This window comes from Mobula birostris, chromosome 7 (assembly GCF_030028105.1).
Source record: "Mobula birostris isolate sMobBir1 chromosome 7, sMobBir1.hap1, whole genome shotgun sequence".
Classification (NCBI taxonomy): domain Eukaryota; kingdom Metazoa; phylum Chordata; class Chondrichthyes; order Myliobatiformes; family Myliobatidae; genus Mobula; species Mobula birostris.
Window position 1 is genome coordinate 105149712 of NC_092376.1, and position 19217 is coordinate 105168928.

Here is a 19217-nt window from a genome sequence, read left to right on the forward strand (position 1 = left end):
CTGTCAGGGTGGCCAATACCAATCTCATTCTCCTCAAATGTGCATAGAATGCACTAAGCTCATTAAGGATAAATGTCTTGTTGTCAGTGATACTGCCAACTTTATTTCACAGCCGATTGTAGCATGCAAAAACCACTACAGATGACAACTGGTCAGGAACTCAAGTTTGGACAGGTACCGTCTCTTGGCAACACTGATAGGTATATGAAGGTCATAACCAGATATCTTGTATAGATAAGAGTCTCCTGGTGTGGGTGGACTGAAGTGATCTCCTGGTTCAGCCATGGTTTCTGGTTGGGGAACACTAGGATTGACCTCTTCAGTACACAGTCCCCTACACCCTGGCTGATGAAGTCTCTGATGGCATAGTCATTTAAATTGGCCACTGAGTTCTTGAACTTGCGCCAGTCCACCAACTCAACATAGTTACATAATAGCTTCTCTATTTTCTCAGAGTAGCACTATATGAATTTCTGTACCTGTTCTTCTCATTTCAATTTCCTGTTGAGACACAGAGAAAAAGAGCAGAGCCAAAGTTTGATCTGGTTTGCCAAAGTGCAGGGGAATGGATCGATAGGCATCTTTAAAGATTGGGTAGCAATGATTGATGGTGCTTGGACCCCTCTTGTGACAGGAATCATGCTGGTATTATTTTGGTAGCACCCTCTTGAAGTTGCCCTGGTTGAAGTCACTGGCCGTGATTAGGAGGGATTCAGGAAATCCCATTTCAAGGCTGTTGCCTGTGCAGTAGAGCTTTTGGGTACATACTTCTTATCGACCTAGGATGGGAATGTAGACTGTCATCGGGATTGCTGTAGTAAACTGCTCTGGCAGGTCGTATTGGTGGCACTTCTCCGTTAGATATTCCAAGTCATGTAAGCAGGAACTCAGTAGAACAATCACATCAATTAGTAAGTAGACCTCTCCACCTCTTCCTTTACCCAAGGAAGCTGTACAGTCCATCCAATGAAATGAGAGGCCATCGTGTTGTATTCTTGTTTTGAAAAGGGAGTGGTGAGCCACTTCATGAACTTCTGCCTTCCTTCAGATACAGGAACTCTGATCATCAGGGGAAGGAAGCTTCAGGATTTAGACTCAGCAGCAATGAAGGATTGACAAAGTATTTCCAAGTTTGGATTGTGGTTTGAGGGGGGATAATGCAGGTGGTGGCTTGCTGCCCCTGTCCATATTGATGGTAGAGATCACATGTTTGGGACTTCTCTCAGAGAAGCTCAGGCAACTAACTGCTGTGTATTTTGTAGATAATACACAGTGCAGCCAGTTACCCTAGTGATGGAGGAAATGAAAGTTTCAGACAGTTGATGGAGAGCCAGTCAAATAGGTTGGTTTGTCCTGGATGGTGTCAAGAATTGGAGACTGTTCCATCAAATCTTAATTCTTTAGATTTAGATTTGCAAGTGAACCAGATACCAAAGTAATTTAAATGCTGTTTGACATCAAGGACTGTTGCTTTCAACCAGGGCTGTGATGAGGTTTGGAGCCAAGTTGTTCTTGCAAAACCCAAACTGGGCATCAGTGAGTAGGTTAATGGTTGGTAAGTGCTGTCTGCAGCACTGCTGATGACATCTTATGTCAGCTTGCTGATGATGAAGTGCAGCCTGATTAGGCAGTAGTTAGCTGGATAGGATTTGTCCTGCTTTGGTGAACATGACAGACAGTTCCTGAGTAATTTCCAACATTGTTGCATAAGTGCCAGTGTTAGAAATGTATAAGAACAGCTGAGCTAAAGGCACAGCTAATTCTGAGCACAGATCTTCAGTAATACATATGAGACAGACTAACCCCTACTGACATCAATGGATCTGGGGTTGAGAGGGTGAACAACTTTAAGTTCCTCGGCATCCACATCACCAAGGATCTCACGCGGTCTGTACATACCGGCTGTGTGGTGAAAAAAGCACAACAGCACCTCCTTCACCTCAGACAGTTGAAGAAGTTTGGTATGGGCCCCCAAATCCTAAGAACTTTCTACAGGGGAACAATTGAGAGCATCCTTACTGGTTGCATCACTGCCTGGTATGGGAACTGTACTTCCCTCATTCGCAGGACTCTGCAGAGAGTGGTGCGGGCAGCCCAGCGCATCTCCAGATGTGAACTTCCCACTATTCAGGACATTTACAAAGACAGGTGTGTAAAAAGGGCCTGAAGGTTCATTGGGGACCCAAGTCACCCCAACCACAAACTGTTCCTGCTGCTACCATCCGGGAAATGGTACTGCAGCATAAAAGCCAGGACCAACAGGCTCCGGGACAGCTTCTTCCACTGGGTCATCAGACTGATTAATTCATGCCAATACAATTGTATCTCTATGTTATATTGACTGTCCTCTTGTATATACTATTTATTATATATTACTATAAATTGCACATTGCACATTTGGACAGAGACATAACGTAAAGATTTTACTCCTCTTGTATATGAAGATGTAAGTAATAAAGTCATTTCAATTCAATACATGTTGACTCATCTTTGCTTTACTAAATGCTTTCAGCTAATATCACATGAAATGAATTGAACTGACTGAAGATTGATTTCTGTGGTGGTGTTGATCTCAGAGGGAACTGAGTGAATCTCGCACTCTGCATTTCTTCTGAATTTGTTTGTAAATGGTTCAACCTTTTCTTCACACTCACACTGGGCCTGGCAATTGTGAGGGTAGGGATACTCTTGGAGCCTCCTACTCACATTAGTTGTTTAATTATTTACCAACATTTACACATACTGTAGATAAGGCAGGACTGCCAAATTCTGATCAGATCTATTGGCTAGGAAATCACTTAGCTCTGTCTGTTGTGTGCTGTTCTTGCTGCTTAGCACACAGGAAATACTGAACTGCACCTTCACTGGGCTCACACCTGATAGTTTGGTACGCCTGACGCTGCTCCTGAAAGTCCTTCCACATCCCTTATTGGACGAGGACTGAGCCAATAGCCCTGGTGAAGGAGACTGGTGGTGAGTGTGCACACTGCTGCAGTTGCAGCTGGTCCACAGTAACTCCTGTTACCCATTTTTGAGATGCAAGAACAGCTCAGATTCTGCTCCATTCAGGACACCTGCGGTGCTGCAAAACAGGATAAAATGGAGACAGCTAGGTGCCTCCACAAGAATAATATGACTGTCTTTTGAAGTCATAGAATTAAAGACTAAAACATCATGGAAACAGACCCTTTCGTTAACCTGCCCATGTCAAGCAAGATCCCCATCAAAGATTGTTCCATTTGCTCACATTGGCCCAAATCTAAACCTCTCCCATTCATTTATTTATTCAAATATTTTAAACATTTTTATTGTCTCTGCCTCAAATACTTCCTCTGGCAGCTCATTCCAATTGTATGAAAACATTGCCCTGCAGGTCCCTTTTACATCACTCTCCTCTCGCTTTTAAATCTTAGCCCTCTAGTTCTATTTTCCCCAACCCAGAGACAAAAAAATACTCTGTGCATTCACCCTATCTATGTCCCACATGACTTTATACACCTCCAGAAGGATACTCCTCAGTCTCCTTCACATCATGGAATAAGGACCTAGCCTGCCGAATCTCTCTCTATAGCTCAGGCCTTGCGGTCCTGGCAGCATTCTTGTAAATCTTCTTTGAACACATCATTCCTACAACATGTGCAGCCTTACCAACATCCTGGATAACTGCAAATCAATCTTCCAGCAATGTTATCATGGACAGATGCGTCTGGTGCAAATCGAGTAGTGAGAATGAGGTCAAGCTGGTTTGTTACTGTATCCACTCATTCATCGTCTACCATAGACCCACTATGGGATCTCTGATCTTCAGCTCAGTCTGTGGTGATGAGATAATTGATGGTTATTTAGCAACCATCAGGAAGGTTGAGGATTGGCATTATTTTATAATGAATTTTTTTCAGGTTCTCTAATGTCAGTTTATGGCCTCCCCTACTACCATAATGTGGTCACTCATGTTGGAGGAGCAACACCTCATATTCTGTCTGGGTAGCTCCAACCTGACATCATGAATATTAATTTCTCTAACTTCCAATAATTTCTCCCCCTCCCCCTCCTCTTTTTTTCATTCCCTTTTGTGGCTCACCACTTACCCCTTCTAATCACCTCACCTGCCTATCACCCCTCTCTTGTGCCCCTTCTCCTTCCCTTTCTCCCGTGACTTCTCTCCTCTACTAACAGATTCCTCCTTCTTCAGCCCTTTATCTTTCCCACCTGCCATTTTCCAGCTTTTAGTTTCATCCCCTTCCCCAATTACTTACCTAGTCCCTCACCTGGTTTCACCTATCTCTTTCCAGCCGCTACTCCTTTCCCTCCCCCACCTCCTTATTCTGGTTTCTTCCCTCTTCCGTTTCAGTCCAGTTGTGGGCTCTCAACTTGAATTGTCAACTCTTCATTCCCCTTCATAGATGCTGCCTGACCTGCTGAGTTCGCCCAGCATTTTGTGTTTATTGCTCAGGTGTTTTTACTAATTATTTTAATTTAAAATAAATGATAACCTTGTACTTGCAACATCTCCTTTGCTAGACTGTGTAGATCTAAACAGAGATATTACCATGATGTGCAGTCAGTAAGTGCTCAGTAACCCTGGGATGGTTGGGTCGAGATTTTCACATTCTTATGTTCTGTCAGTACAATATTAAGATATGGACCTGATTTCATAATCTAATATTGATAACAATTATTCAATGTACTCCAGGGATTTTATCACCTGCAGTTAACACCCCAGCCTCCCTCCTCTTCAAATTACCACAGGTCCAGTACTTTTCATCAACTAATAATAAATAGATCCAAAGAAATAATCACAATTTAAATTAAACATCAAAAACTGTCACATAGTGTAGATGCCACACTTACTGGAGCAGGATGAAATTGTCTCCCATTGGTTAATTGAGTACTCCTTCAAAAGGCTTGATACAGAAAAAATAAATGATTGCACATCTTAAGCATGCTTTCTCCCTGCCACTGGCACGCTGTCAATGCTAATCTGTCATCTACAAAATATTCTGGAACAGTTCTTCGAAGCTTCTTTGTCATCCTAACAAGCTGCATCACTGCTTGGAAACTGCACTGCAGTGGGCAGGAAAGCTCTATAATGGGCAGTCAAAACTGCCCAACGCATCACCGGCACCAGCCTACCTGCCATCAAACACATATATACAGAAAGATGGCGGAAAAGGACCAGTAACATCATAAAGGATCTCACCCATCCTGCTCGTTGTGTATTCACCCCACTCCCATGAGGGAGGAGGCTGCATAGCAGCCACTCCAGGACCACCAGACTCAAACCCAGTTACTTTCCACAAGCACTAAGGTTGATCAGCACCTCATCCCACTGACCTACTCATCCATGCTCCCAACCACCACTACTTTATCATTTCTTGTCAATCACCATATGTACAGACACTCCTCTGCCAAGCGTCACTTTATAGACATACAATCAATCTATGTATATAAGCTATCCTATGCATTTATATGTTTGTGTGTTTTAATTATTATTGTGTTCTTTTGTGGTTTTTTTGTGTTGTATTGGATCTGGAGTAGCAATTGTTTCATTCTCTTTTATACTTGTATATCCAGAACGATAAGGGCCACAGACACTGGGGGACATCAGCACCTGCAAGTTGTCCTATTCCATCCTGATGTAGAGTCATAGAAAAGTATAGCACAGAAACAGACCCTTCAGTCCTTCTGGTCCATGCTGAACCATTTAAACTGTCTACTCCCATCAACCTGCAACAGGACCATAGCCCTCCATGTCCCTACCATCCATGTACCTACCCAAACTTCTCTTAAGCATTGAAATCAAGCTCACATGCACTGCTTGCACCAGCAACTCATTCCATACTCTCACGGCCCTCTGAGTGAGGAAATTTCTCCCTGTGTTCCCCTTAAACGTTTCACCCCTCACCCTTAACTTTAACCTCTAGTTGTAGTCCCACTAAACCTCAGTGGAAAAAGCCTGCTTGCATTTACTCTTTGTGATGGTATATTCCTACTACTCCATCACTGCAAGATCAAATTCCCAGAATACCCAACCACACCAGCACTGCAGAGAAACGTTCATCACAACAATTGCAGAGGTCTAAGAACTTGTCATTTCACTATTTCCTTAGAGAGATTAGGGCCGGAGCAGCTGCCTTAACCATGTATGAAAGGGCTAGATTCCAAAGACTTCTCGTAATTATTAGAATATTTTCAAAAAGGCACATGTGATATTAATCAGACCTAATTTATTTTTGGAAAATTATCTAAAATAAGTTATTTCCACTTTCAGAAAATAAAAATTAACTTTCATCAGTGTGAGTAAAGAACGGGCATGTTTTTATTAAGCTGCCTGATTTGCTGAGCTTTCAATATGGGACTTTATTGTCACTGATTTTGGCACATGTAACATTCAAGCAAATGCAAACTGTTGACTAGCAAACAATCTGCTGAGAAACTCAATGGGTCAGGCAGCATTCCTGGGAGAAAAGGATCTGTCAATGCTTCAGGACAGAGTCCTGTTTGTAGATCCTGGGTAAGATAAAAAAAAAAGGCAGGGAGAGTGGGGTTGACACATTATCAGGTTAGAGGCTGTGGAGGGGAGACCTCCTGATCAAATGAGATCTGTGATGCAGCGGGAGACTAAGACCTATTATTGGATCATTGTACTAGGTTTGGTTAGAGGAGGTATCCAAGAGCTGTTACCTGGCCTCTACAAGGTAGAGTCAGTCTGCCAGACTATGGTCCTGGTCTGCAGGTTGCAAGACAAGGTTGAAATTAGTGTAAAGTGAATAGAAGGCCATACTTTTGGTGGGTATGAAGTTGCAGTGGATCAGGGAGTGAAAAAGTTGAGGCAATTGGAGATGAAAAGTTTGAGGAGGACGTAAAAGGCCCAAACAGGATGTCCAGGTGTTGGAGACGTGAGGAGGGTTGATCAGTGGAGGTGTGGACTCAGGCAAAACATTACCTTTATCAATACTTCTCTTTTTCCCTCTGCTCAGCTGAAATCTTCATTAAAATGAAAGAAACATAACTTTTATTATTTGGTCAAAACATCAAAAATCCAGTTTCAAATTTGCATTTAAGCCATATTCAGACATGCACAAACTGAAATGGTTGTGGTTCACTTGGAAAAGTAATTAATAGAATTAGAGTTGAAGGTTAATCAAAAGATTTTCTAAGCGCCTTCAAAACTACCAGAGCCTGGCAAAATTCTCCCATTCACATGGAAACATGAATATTTCATAGCATAGTGAACCAAAAGCCTAGTCATTGCATTCCAAATTGTGGCATAAACCTATTTATGCTTCTCTTTATGTCTTTACTTTTTTATTTTTCTCCTTCTTTGGGTTCAATATCTTTTTGCTGGTTTCCCTCAAACTTCCTGTGATTTGCTATGAATCTTCATAGCAGTCATAGAGTCCATTCTCGCGTACGGATGTGAGGTGTGGACACTCACCAAGACTGTGCAAAAGTCCCTAGATGGTTGGTATAAACAAATGCTCCGGATGGCTCTTGACGTGTGTTGGCAACAGCACATGACGAACGTCGAGCTCTATAATGACCTACCGATGCTCACCACTAAAATCGAGTCGAGAAGACTGCAACTAGCGGGGCACTGTCTATGCCACCCCGAGCTACCTGCCAGCCTAGTCATCACATGGGAGCCCAAGCACGGGAGGATGAACCCTGGGCGCCCTCGCAAGACTATGGTCAACACGCTCCTAGAAGACAGCGGCGCGGCTAATGTAGATGAACTGAACACACTGATGAGGGAGAGGGAGAAGTGGAGAGTCCGTCATCGTGCCCAACACTGGCCCCCTTAGGCCTGAGTCGACGTAGTAGTTCCTGTGATTTGTCACTGTTTCCTATTATTTGTCTCCCTGTTGTGTGTTTGACTTTGAATTTTTCTCATTACCTTCTTGTGATTCCCTTTGACAGCTATCCCTCACCCACTTGGTTTCCACCCAGTACCGTTCTCTCCTCTTTCTCTCTGGTGCATTATCTTTCACCTATCACTCCACCTCTTTCTTGACTTCTGCTTCTCTTACCCTGTTTGTAGCAATGGAGTGTTTGAAAGAGGGTCTGAGCCAGTGATTCAAAGATTCAAAGCACATTTATTATCAAAGAATGCATGAATTATACACTTTGAAATTTGCCTGCTTACAGACAGCCACAAAGCAATACACCCAAATAATCCAACTTAAAAAAGAGTACGACCAAGAACCTCTGTGCAGAGAAAGAGAGAGAGAAAGAAGGGACAAATCCTGCAACCAGTAGAAGCAAGCCAACAGTATTCCAAACTATACTGAGTCCCGCATCCGCCTCCAGAGCAGCCTGAGTAGGCTCAAACCTTGGTCCCCAGTTCATCATACAAGTGGGGCAAAATCACAGAGCAGTCAGGTCAGTTCATAGCTTCGGTGCCATGGAAAAAGGAATGAACATTCGCAGGAGACCAAGTGAGGTCAGCCCAACCCTCGTCTCCATCCCCAACATTCGGTCTTCCAGTTTATCTGTGCTGGCGGTTAAATTGTCCAAGCACCAGGTGGTGCCTTGCTCTAGGACCTGGACCCAAGTGCTATGATATGTTTGGGTTGCCCAGCCTGAAGTCATTCCTGATCCCATTAAATCAGCTTGGCACTTATAGTGATCCAACATCACCCCTGGGTTAGGTGGATGGGCATCAAAACTCTTTCACATTGACTCCTCTCCAAATCTCTCACTCCATCTCTGGCAGTGATACAAACTCCGACTGCAACCATGGCTCAGACACATTGCATCTCACAATCCCTCAGCAAGGCTCATCCCCCAGACCAGCATCACCTCCACATGCTTCTTCACTGCCGGCGATAGTTCACCACAATTTACTTCAGAAAAGATGTTATAAGCAATGTTTTTAGTCAAATATCTTGGCTTTCAATCTACCAGTAAGCTGTCACACATCTTTGATATGCCATCTTAAACTGGAAGTCCCTTATCAGGGATTAGGAAACATTTAACTTACATGGGCAAAGGAATAAGTTGACACTTGGTTTGACATTTGTATCAGGTGTGGATGTGATCAGAGCTGAAAGACCAGGTGCTCAGTATACTTCTGAATGCTTTGGCTACATATGTCACACACAAATCTGTCCCTTAATGCATCAGAAAGTCCATCTCTAAAGTCACAGTCTGGGAAAGTTTGCACAGTTCTGCAAAGTATTCAGAAATGCATTCATCCTTTGACTGGTTCCTTTCATAAAATCTAAATTGCTCAGCTATTACCAGCAGCTTAGGGCTCATCATTTTATAAAATTGTCGAATTTTGTCCAACATCTTGCTTGCTGACTCTTCAGGGGTTACTAAGTTGAGTAAGAGATTGTATGTTCTTGCACCCATTAAGCTAAGAAGTGTGGGGACTTTCTTTTGTTAAACCACATCATTTACCTTAAAATACAGTTCAACCCTCTCGATATATGACTCCCAGCCTTCATTAGCGCTATCAAATTCACCAACTTTCCTGACTATAGCCATAGCCGTGTTATTTTCGCTTTAACTTTAATAGTTGTGCATCTTTCACTGTGTAAAATGCAGTTACTCACGCCTGCTGTTGTTAGTGTCCCTGATGGCTTTCTCAGTACTATTTAACTCTTTCCTCATGTTTTGTCCCGTAACTGTCGGTGTCGTTGGTGATATTCTCTGACATTCAGTTTCGCACTCAGCAACAATTTATTGTGGCTATGAAACTACATATCAATTAAAATAGAAGCACACATGTGGGAGATGGCTTTAACTGGTGTATTCACATTGTAGCTAGAAAGAGAAAGAGAAAACAATGCACAATCCTAACCAACAGATCAATACGCATGCGTAGATGACAGATCATATATAGTACTGAGGAGAATCATTGCTCTGAAAGAAATGGTATCCATGCATTACAACTTCTAATAAAATATAGCCACAGTTGTGTCTTCTTTGAAGCTGAACAATATGTCGGGTCCAGTTTAGATCCTCAGAGATATTGACACCCAGGAATTTGAAATTGCTCACTCTTTCCACTTCTGATCCTCTATGAGGACTGGTGTGTGTTCCCTTGTCTTACCCTTTCTGAAGTCCACAATCAGTTCTTTGGTCTTACTGACGTTGAATGCAAGGTCGTTACTGTGACACCACTGGTATATCTCACTGGTATATTTCACTAGTGGTGGAGGCAAGAGCCTCCTGACAGGGAAGGTCAGCTAAACATTACATGTTGAAGCTGATAGACAGACGTCAAGGCAGTGTAGGTAGATCAAACAGTTCTATGTAACAGAAAAAAAATTCCCTCAGAACATAAGCTGATATTAGTTTAAATTCTCCAAATGAATAACAGCTTTGTAGAACAGCCATAAAATCTGTTAATCATACAATTGTTACGGAATATTAGAATATCAATACTTTGCACATTTGACTCAAATTTCTTTGTTCAGTCTGATTACTCCACTTATAAGATAGGTCCACTGAATCATAAAGTATGGATCCCTCTGTGAGTACACATTTTCTGGGATTCAGTGCCGTGTCTGATGATGTGGTCATGCAGAGAGCATGCTCCAGCCTGCAGCCTGTATTCAGAAGCAAATTTCCAGCTTGTTTCTATTCCACAGCTTGCTTGCAGGGAGATTGGATGATTGAGACTGTAGAAATCTGAAGACTTCAGAGATGTACTGCTGGGAGATTGGAGAAGAGGGTGCATCAGTAGGGGAGACAAGAGTGGAATGAGAATGGAGACAGGGGATAGAAAGCATAATTATCCTGCTGGATCTTCAAACAATGCACCCAATGCCTATCAGCCAATTATACTCTGCAATGCTCAGTGTATTGTGAATCTTGACCAGGGTCCAGATTGTGTTATGGCATTATTTGTGAATGGTGTCTAGGCAGGTTGAATCAAACGTGATGATGGATTGGATGCAGGAAGGAGAGTGACAGTCTGGTTGAGTTGCTCATCAACAACAACCTCACCCTCAACGTCAGCAAAGCCAAACAGCTGATTACGGACTGCAGGATGAAGAAACTGGAGGTCCATGAGCCAGTCCTCATCAGGGAATGACAGGTGAAGAGAGGCAATAACTTTAAATTCCTGAGTGTTATCATTTCAGAGGATTTGTCCTGGATCCAACATGTATGTGTTATTACAAAGAAAGCATGGCAGCACCATTACTTCTTTAGGGGTTTGCGAAGATTTGGCATGTCATCTACAGCTTCGACAAACTTCTATAGATGCATAGTAGACAGTATGCTGACTGGCTGCATCACAGCCTGTTACAGAAACACCAATGCCCTTCAATGGAAAAGCCTGCAAAAAGTAGTGGGCACAGCCCAGTCCATCTCAGGTAAAGTCTTCCCCACCACTGAGCAGATCTACGAGGACTGTTGTCGAAGGAAAGCAGCATCCATCGTTGAGGATTCAACCATCTTCCGGAAACTTCTAGTAAAGCTGGCGCTACCAAACACATGCAACAGTTCACTGATAGTTAAAAAATGAAGAAATCTGACTGAAGCATCACCAGAAATGCCTTTTCTAAGGTAAATTGGGTTAAATTATTGCTGCAGACAATGAAGGAGCAAACGATGGAGAGGCAAGTTCGAGGGATGAGCTGAGATGGCATGTTGGAGATGAGGTGAGCCACTCAGAGATTAGTGGTCAGGGCAATGAAGTTCCAATTCCCGTACAACTGGTCCGGGTGTGATGCTGGATCACTCTAGCCACCGAGAGAAGAAGTTGGGGCAGAGGAGATTCGTTGCCGATACAGCTGGCCCAGGTGTTAGGTTGGATTGCTCTGGGTGCTGAGCTGATTTGAAGAGCTTGGAAGTGGCTTTGGACTTGATGATGAAACCTGTGCCCAGTGTGAGTTGCTGAGTGGCAGGTTCTAGGGCATGAACCCTTTGTAGCATCCAGGTTCTAGTGTGAGGTATGATCCACTGTTTAGACAATTTAAATGCCAACCCAGACTGGAGATGATGGCTGATTTTGCTTCACTCCTCTCTCCAGGGCCTTTCACAGCTCAGTTGTTTAGTCAATTTAAACGCCATCCCAGATAGAGGCAAGAGCCAATCACACTCACTCTCCACAATGGGCACTCCCCTCTCCATGGTGCTGAGGCTATGAAGACTGCCCCAGCTGCTGTGCTCTGGGCCTGCTAACATGATAAACTGATAAACAAGGCTTTGGGCCTAATCCAGGCTGGTCCAGGTTCGTATCTGAGGACTCAATTTGGTGTGGAATGTTGTTGTTCACTCCTAGTGTTTGCATGGTTTATGTTTTTTTTTCTTTTTCTTGTGCATCAGGTGTATTTATTTTTATTGTTTTCTTTAATTGGGTTCTTTTGGGTTTCTTGCTTTGTGCTACCTGTAAGCAGACAAATCTCAAGGTTGGATAATTTTATATATTCTTTGATAATAAATGTACTCTGAATCTTTGAATCTTGGATCTTTGAATATAGGCCATGCTTCTTTCTCAATGCTGCCATCAAGAAGGATGTACAGGGATCTTAGATCTCACATCACCAGGTTCAAGAACAGTTACTACCCCTCAACCACCAGGCTCTTGAACAAAAGTGAAAATATTGCTGAAAGCCATTAAATTGTGTAGAGAAGGGATACAGGACCAATTGTTTTATATCGTTCATTGCTGTTTGCCTAAAATGCCTTAAGCAGGTCCCATTTAAGCCAACCCCCTGCACCATTCATTGTACCTTGCTGCCTTTGTGGTTGAAACGTCAGCACTGGCTCATCGTGAAGTTTCCGGAAATGCTGAAGTGAAAGCGTTTCAGACATAGCTCTGCAAGATTACAGCTCTGCTACGTTTGTAGTTATCAGCAGTCTCCAGATTGACGGCCTTCAAGATTAACCAAACCATGCCTTCTTGGAGCAGGGCGGTGAGGGAGAGATATGGAGTAGGTAAGAGAAACCAGCTTTAATTATTTCAGCACGTATGTACTACTAAAAAAGTGAAAAATTGTACAAATTTGCCACAGAACTTCTCTCTGTCAACAGGATGTGGCTAACTTGTTTCAAAATTGGAACTGCTTGAAGAAGCTAAAGTAGAAATTGGAGCGAGATGGCATAAATCTAAAGTAAAGTCTATCAAACATAATATAGAAGTAGTTTTTTTTAATTTTCTCCATGACTTCTTTGGTAATGTTCACAGTAAAACAATTTTAAGATTCAAATTTTACATCATGTTAATTTCAACAACTCTTAGGTCTAGAGATTATGTTGAGGCCTTCCGTCTTGGTTAGAAAGCCCTTAAAACAGATGCCCATCAGCACTTCGGATTGATGTGGATAAATGATGGAGAAAGTGAGTTGTGTGTCTGATTGATAGTGGCTTTTTCCATGAGATTATTGAGGAACTTGTTCACCTCGAGGTAATATCAAGCAAATACAGATTTATTATTATCCACTAATTCCTGTGCCTAACTAACCCTTTGGTTAAGATCTTCGGACATTATTTTAAACACATGCATTTAATTGGAGTACTTTAAAATCTGATGTCTACTTCCTGACAATGATACTGCAATCTTGTCCCTGCACATATTATTTGTGTCCCTTATCCCAGTAACTTTTCTGATCGGTCTTTATTAAGGAAATATAAAATCTATTTCTGCATGTGGTTTTACCGTGGTTAGCCATTTCAATGCCAAGAATTTATAAGAAATTCCCCTTTTAATTGTATGCCCTTGTCATGCACTCTTTAAATCCTCTCTGCAACTACTTTCAATTATGTTGTGCATTAACAAATGGGAAGCAAGCATCGGCTAAGCTTACAATCATTCAGGATGATAAATGTAGGCCATAATCTTCCTTTGCTCCCAGATCAAATCTTGATCAGAACACAGAATCTGAAACATGTGGCTATGTGCTGTGATGTTAACAGCCAGCTGATAATGCAGATTGAGCTTTTAGCTCACCTCTGTCAACCTTCCTTTGCTCTTTGATCAGACTTATTTGAAGATTTTCATAACTGATATCATTACACCTAAGGTCTTAATGTATGGAAGGGATAAGGCAGCATTTGGTTATATATCTAAGAGATGATTGTGTGAACCCTTACAATGGTAAAGGCAGTCCATAGCTTAATTTTAGATAATATTCAATTCAGCAAATCACTCTTGCCTCCCTAGTGTTAATATTTGATTAATTGAAGGATTCATGTGCAGTAACTCTTTACTGATTTGTAGTATGGATGTACGTAAGACAAGGAGAAGAATTTGGCCTTTTGACCCATTGAGTCTGCACTGCCATTTCATCATGGCTGATCCATTTCCCCCTTATTCCTAATCTCCTGCCTTCACCCCACTCCCTTCATGCTCTGACTAATCAAGAATCTATCAACCTCTGCCTTAAATGTACCCAATGACTTGGCCTCCACAGCTTCATACGGCAACAAATTCCACAGATTCACCATTCCCTGGCTAAAGAAATTCCTCCTCATCTCTGTTCTAAATGAACGTCCCTCTATTCTGAGGCCACGTACTCTGGTCTTAGACTCTCCCATCATAGGTGGGAAGGGGATACAACAAACAAGAGCTTTAACTTAGGTGCACTTACTTGTCTCATTGAAGCAGCACAGTGTGAATAGTCTAGAGTGAATGCAATTTGGGAAATTCATTTGAAAGGGCCCTCTTGTAAATGGCAAACGCTAAGAATTGCATCTCTATATTTTAATGATATTAAACCAGCATTGTTCACACGAACAGTGCTTGTAGGAGTACAATTTTGATTGAAATTTTCTTTAGGAGATCCATAGCTCAAAGTTGTCGGGAGTCCATCTAATGTTGCACTGTGGCATACTTCCTGTTCTAATGCAAATTCTTGCAGCTGCTGTCATGTGGCCTGTGTGCGCGATCTCTACAACTTCTGAAAAGGGTGTGTCAAAACAGCAACAAAACCCTTCAAGCTTCAAGGGAGTGTTGTTACTTTGTGAATGAAAGTTGCAGTGAAGAGAGGGCAAGAGAATATTCTTCGGATCTCAGACTGCCTGATGAAGAACAGTGCCTAGAGAAGGCATGCCCTTTGTACAGGGGAATTTTTCAGGGATACATCCATCTGCACTTGGCAAGAGGTGTCAGGCAGGTCTAATTAATGCCAAAAGACCATAAGACACAGGAGCAGAATCCAGAACAGGCATGATAGGCGAAGGGGAATTGGTTGATGTTGTGTAGTTGGATTTTCAGAAGGCATTTGACAAGGTGCTGCACATGAAGCAGCTTAGCAAGATAAGAACCTATGGTATTACAGGAAAGATACTAGCATTGATACAGCATTGGTTGATTTATAGGAGGCAAAGAGTGTGAATAAAGGAAGTCTTTTCTGACTGGCTGGCAGTTACTAGTGATGTTCCCTAGGGGTCTGTGTTGGAATAGTTTCTTTTTACATTGTATGTTAACGATTATGACTTTATGGCCAATTTGTGGATGATACATAGGTAGGTGGAGGGGCAGATAGTGTTGAGGAAGCAGGGAGTCTGCAGAAGGACTTATACAGATTATGAGAATGAGCAAAGAAGGTGGAATACAGTGTGGGGAGTGTATGTTCATGCACTTTGGTAGAAGGAATAAAAGTGTAGACTATTTTCTAAATGGAGAGAAAATTCAAAAACCTGAGGTGCAAAGTGTCTTGGGAGTTCTCTTGTAAAATTCTCTATTGGTTAACTTGCAGGTCAAGTCAGTTGTAAGGGAAGCAATTGCAGTGTTGGAATTCATTTCAAGATGACTGGAATATCAAAACAAGGATATAATTCATGGGCTTTATAAGGTAATGATGAAGACTCACTTGGAGAATTGTGAGTGGTTTTGGGCCCTTTATCTAAGAAAGGATGTGTGGACATTTAGAGGATTCAAAGGAGGTTCACGTAAATAATTCCAGGAATGGAAGGCCTATGATATGATGGCTGTTTGATGGTTCTGGACCATTACTCACTTGAATTTAGAGGAATGAAGCATGATCTCATTGAAACCTATCAAATGTTGAAAGGCCTAGATAGAGCAGAGTTGGAGACAATGCATCCTCTAGAGGGGGAGTCTAGGACCAGAGGGAATAACCTCTGAACAGAAGGATGCCTATTTAGAACAGAGATGAGGAAGAATTTCTTCAGCCAGAGAGTAGCAAATCTGTGGAATTTGTTGCCACTACTGGCTGTGGATCCAGGTCAGTGGGTGCATTTAAGGTGGGAATTGATAGATTCTTGACGTCATGGCCTGTAAGGTTACTGGGAGAAGGCAAGAGAATGGTGTTGAGAGAGAAATAGCTCAGCCATGATTAAATGGCAGAGCAGACTGGATGGGTCGAATGGCCTAATTCAGCTCCTATGTCTCATAGTTGTATGATCTGGTTCTACCATTCACCCCATTGAGTCTTTCCACTCTTCCAACATGGCTGATTTATTTTCCCTCTTATCTCCATTCTCCTGCCTTCTCCCCGTTATACTTGATGCCCTTACTAATCAAGAACCTATCAACCTTTGCTTTAGATATACACAATGACCTGGTCTCCAGAGCTGTCTGCGGCAATGAAATTCACAGATTTACCACCATCTTGTGAAGGAAATTCCCTCTCATCTCTGTTCTAAAGTGATGTCTTATTCAGAGGCTGTGCCCTCTGGTCATAGACTGCCCACTGTAGGATACATCTTCTCCCCGTCCACTATATCTAGGCCTTGCAATACTTGATAGGTGTCAATGAGCACCCCCTTTATTCTCCTAAGCTCCAGCGAGTACAACACAGAGCCATCAATCACTCCTCATACAATAAGCCTTTCATTTCCGAATCACTCTTGTGAACCTCCTCTGAACCCTCTCCCATCTCACCACATCCTTTCTTACATCAGGAGCCTGAAACTGCTCGCAATACTCCAAGCAAGTCCTCACCGGTGTTTTATAAAGCCTCAGAATTACATTCTTGATTTTATATTATAGCCTTCTTGAAATGAATGCTAAAGTCGCATTTGCCTTCTTTACCACCAACTCAACCCGCAAATTACCCTTTAGGGAACCCTGCACATGGACCACTAAGTCCCTTTCTAACCCCGATTTCTTAATTTTCCACCTGTATAGAATATAGTCTATGTTTTTATTCCTTCTACTGAAGTGCATGACTATATACTTCCCTACATTATATTCTGTCAGCCACTTCTTTGTCATTCTCCTAATCTGTCTAAATCCTTCTGCAAAATCCCTACATTCGGAATGATACCAGATCGTCCACAATCTTGGCCACAAGGCCATCTATTCCATGATTGGCATATAATGTGAAAAGAAATGGTCCCTATACTGACATCTGTGGAACACAACTTGTCACTGACCCCTCTCAGAAAAGACCCTTTTATTCATACTCTGCCTTCTGCCAATCAGATAACTTTATATCCATGATAGTACCCATGGGCTCTTAACTAGTTAAAGGCCTTCTGAAAATCCAAGTAGACAACATCCACTGACTTTCCTTTCTCTATCCTGCCTGTTATTTCTTCAAAGAATTCCCTTAAGGAAACCATGCTGACTTTGGTCTATTTTATCATGTGCCTCCAAATGCCCCAAAAACATATTTTTAATAATGGACTCCAACATCTTACTAACCATTGAAGTCCGGCTAACTGGTCTGTAATTTCCTATCTTTTGCCTCCTTCCCTTCTTAAAGAGTGGAGAGACATCAGCAATTTCCCAGTCCTCCAGAATCATTCCGGAATCTAACGATTCTTGAAAGGTCACTATTAATTCCTCCATAATCTCTTCAGCTACCACTTTCAGAACCCCGGCGTGTAGTCCATCTGATACAGGTGACTTATGTATCTTCAGACTTTTGAGATTCCCAAACATCTTCACCATATGCTCCCTGACACTCTCACATTTCTGGCATTCTGCTAGTGTCTTCTACAGTGAGGACTGATGCAAAATATCTGTTAAGTTTGTCCAGCATTTCTTTGCCTCCCATTATGACCTCTCCAGTGTCATTTTCCAGTGATCCCATATCCACTCTTGGCTCTCTTTTACTCTTTATGTATCTAGAAAAACGTTTGGTATCCTCTTTTATATTGCTACAGGAACCTAATCTGTTTGCCTGCAAACAAGGAAAGCCCTTGTGGATAATCCTGTGAGCTTAAAAAAAGTAGACAAATTCTCCTCTCTTTGAGTATGGAGCTTAAATTACCTCCTTAAAAGTATAAGGAATCAAACTATGAGATACGGCAAGAATCAGCAATAAGCTGGTAATATCTTGATTCTGGGAAAAGTGTGATAATGACCCTGGTCTCCATGGACTAAGCAGTCTAGGTACACATGCCGTTGTGTTTAAGGTGACAGGAGATCACAGATCTCCACAAGGTGCATTAGTATAGTCTGAGGGTTATGTTGCATGGAATCAGGGGTGGGTAAGGTGGATGGATAGGTTAGTGGCACCTGGTTGTCTGAAGGGTTAATAATAGTTGTTTTGCAGACTAATGATGTCAAATTATCACAGCTGATCTGACTTCTGTACTATTATTCAGGCGATTTGGGTGAGTTTCACAATGCAGGAAAGATTCAAGGGTTAACCAAGATCTTGTTGAAAGCTCAGAGGTTAAATATATTAAGAAACAGACCCAAGCAACACACAAAAAATGCTAGAGGAACTCAGCTTTTTTCTCAGCCTTCAGCATTTTGTGTGTGTTGCTCAGATTTCCAGCATCTGCAGATTTTTTCTTGTTTGTGACGAAACATACCCATATTGCTCGACCTTAAGTTATGCTGATTCTTATCTACACTGAAGTGTATTTTTTATAGAGCTTTATAAAAGTACTTCTCGGCCTCTGTATCTGATGAATGGTGACTTTGCTCACAATAATGTCCACATAAGTTACAATATGAAAGCAGCCACAAGTGCCATTCAACAAATGATATCTCAGCATTAGTCAATAACTCTAATGATATTTAGTCATTTTATTGCAAAATGTCTTTAAATATCCTTTGTATTTCCTTAACCTGTCTGAACAATACAACAAATCATCACCTTTGCCTCAGTGACAATACCACCATTGGTGCCCACTTGGGATTTGAGCAGAAACCTCTGCACTGACATCTGAAGCATCTTTCACCAGACGGTTGAAGAAGTTTGGGACGGGCCCCCAAATCCTAAGAACTTTCTACAGGGGCACAACTGAGAACATCCTGACAGGCTGTATCACTACCTGGTATGGGAACTGTACCTCCCTTAATCGTAGGACTCTGCAGAGAGTGGTGCTGACAG

At 42.1% G+C, this 19217-nt stretch overlaps 1 protein-coding gene across 1 annotated transcript in view; it reads left to right on the forward strand.

The window, feature by feature from the left end:
• The first annotated feature begins 12762 nt into the window (after positions 1-12762).
• The window catches only part of LOC140200352 (dedicator of cytokinesis protein 2-like), a 699328-nt gene continuing 692873 nt past the window's right edge, over positions 12763-19217 (forward strand). Inside the window, exon 1 of the mRNA XM_072263559.1 lies at positions 12763-12897. Within this exon, the coding sequence (XP_072119660.1) occupies positions 12855-12897 (43 nt within the window). The 5' untranslated portion in view covers positions 12763-12854. The remainder of the gene's footprint in view (positions 12898-19217) is intronic.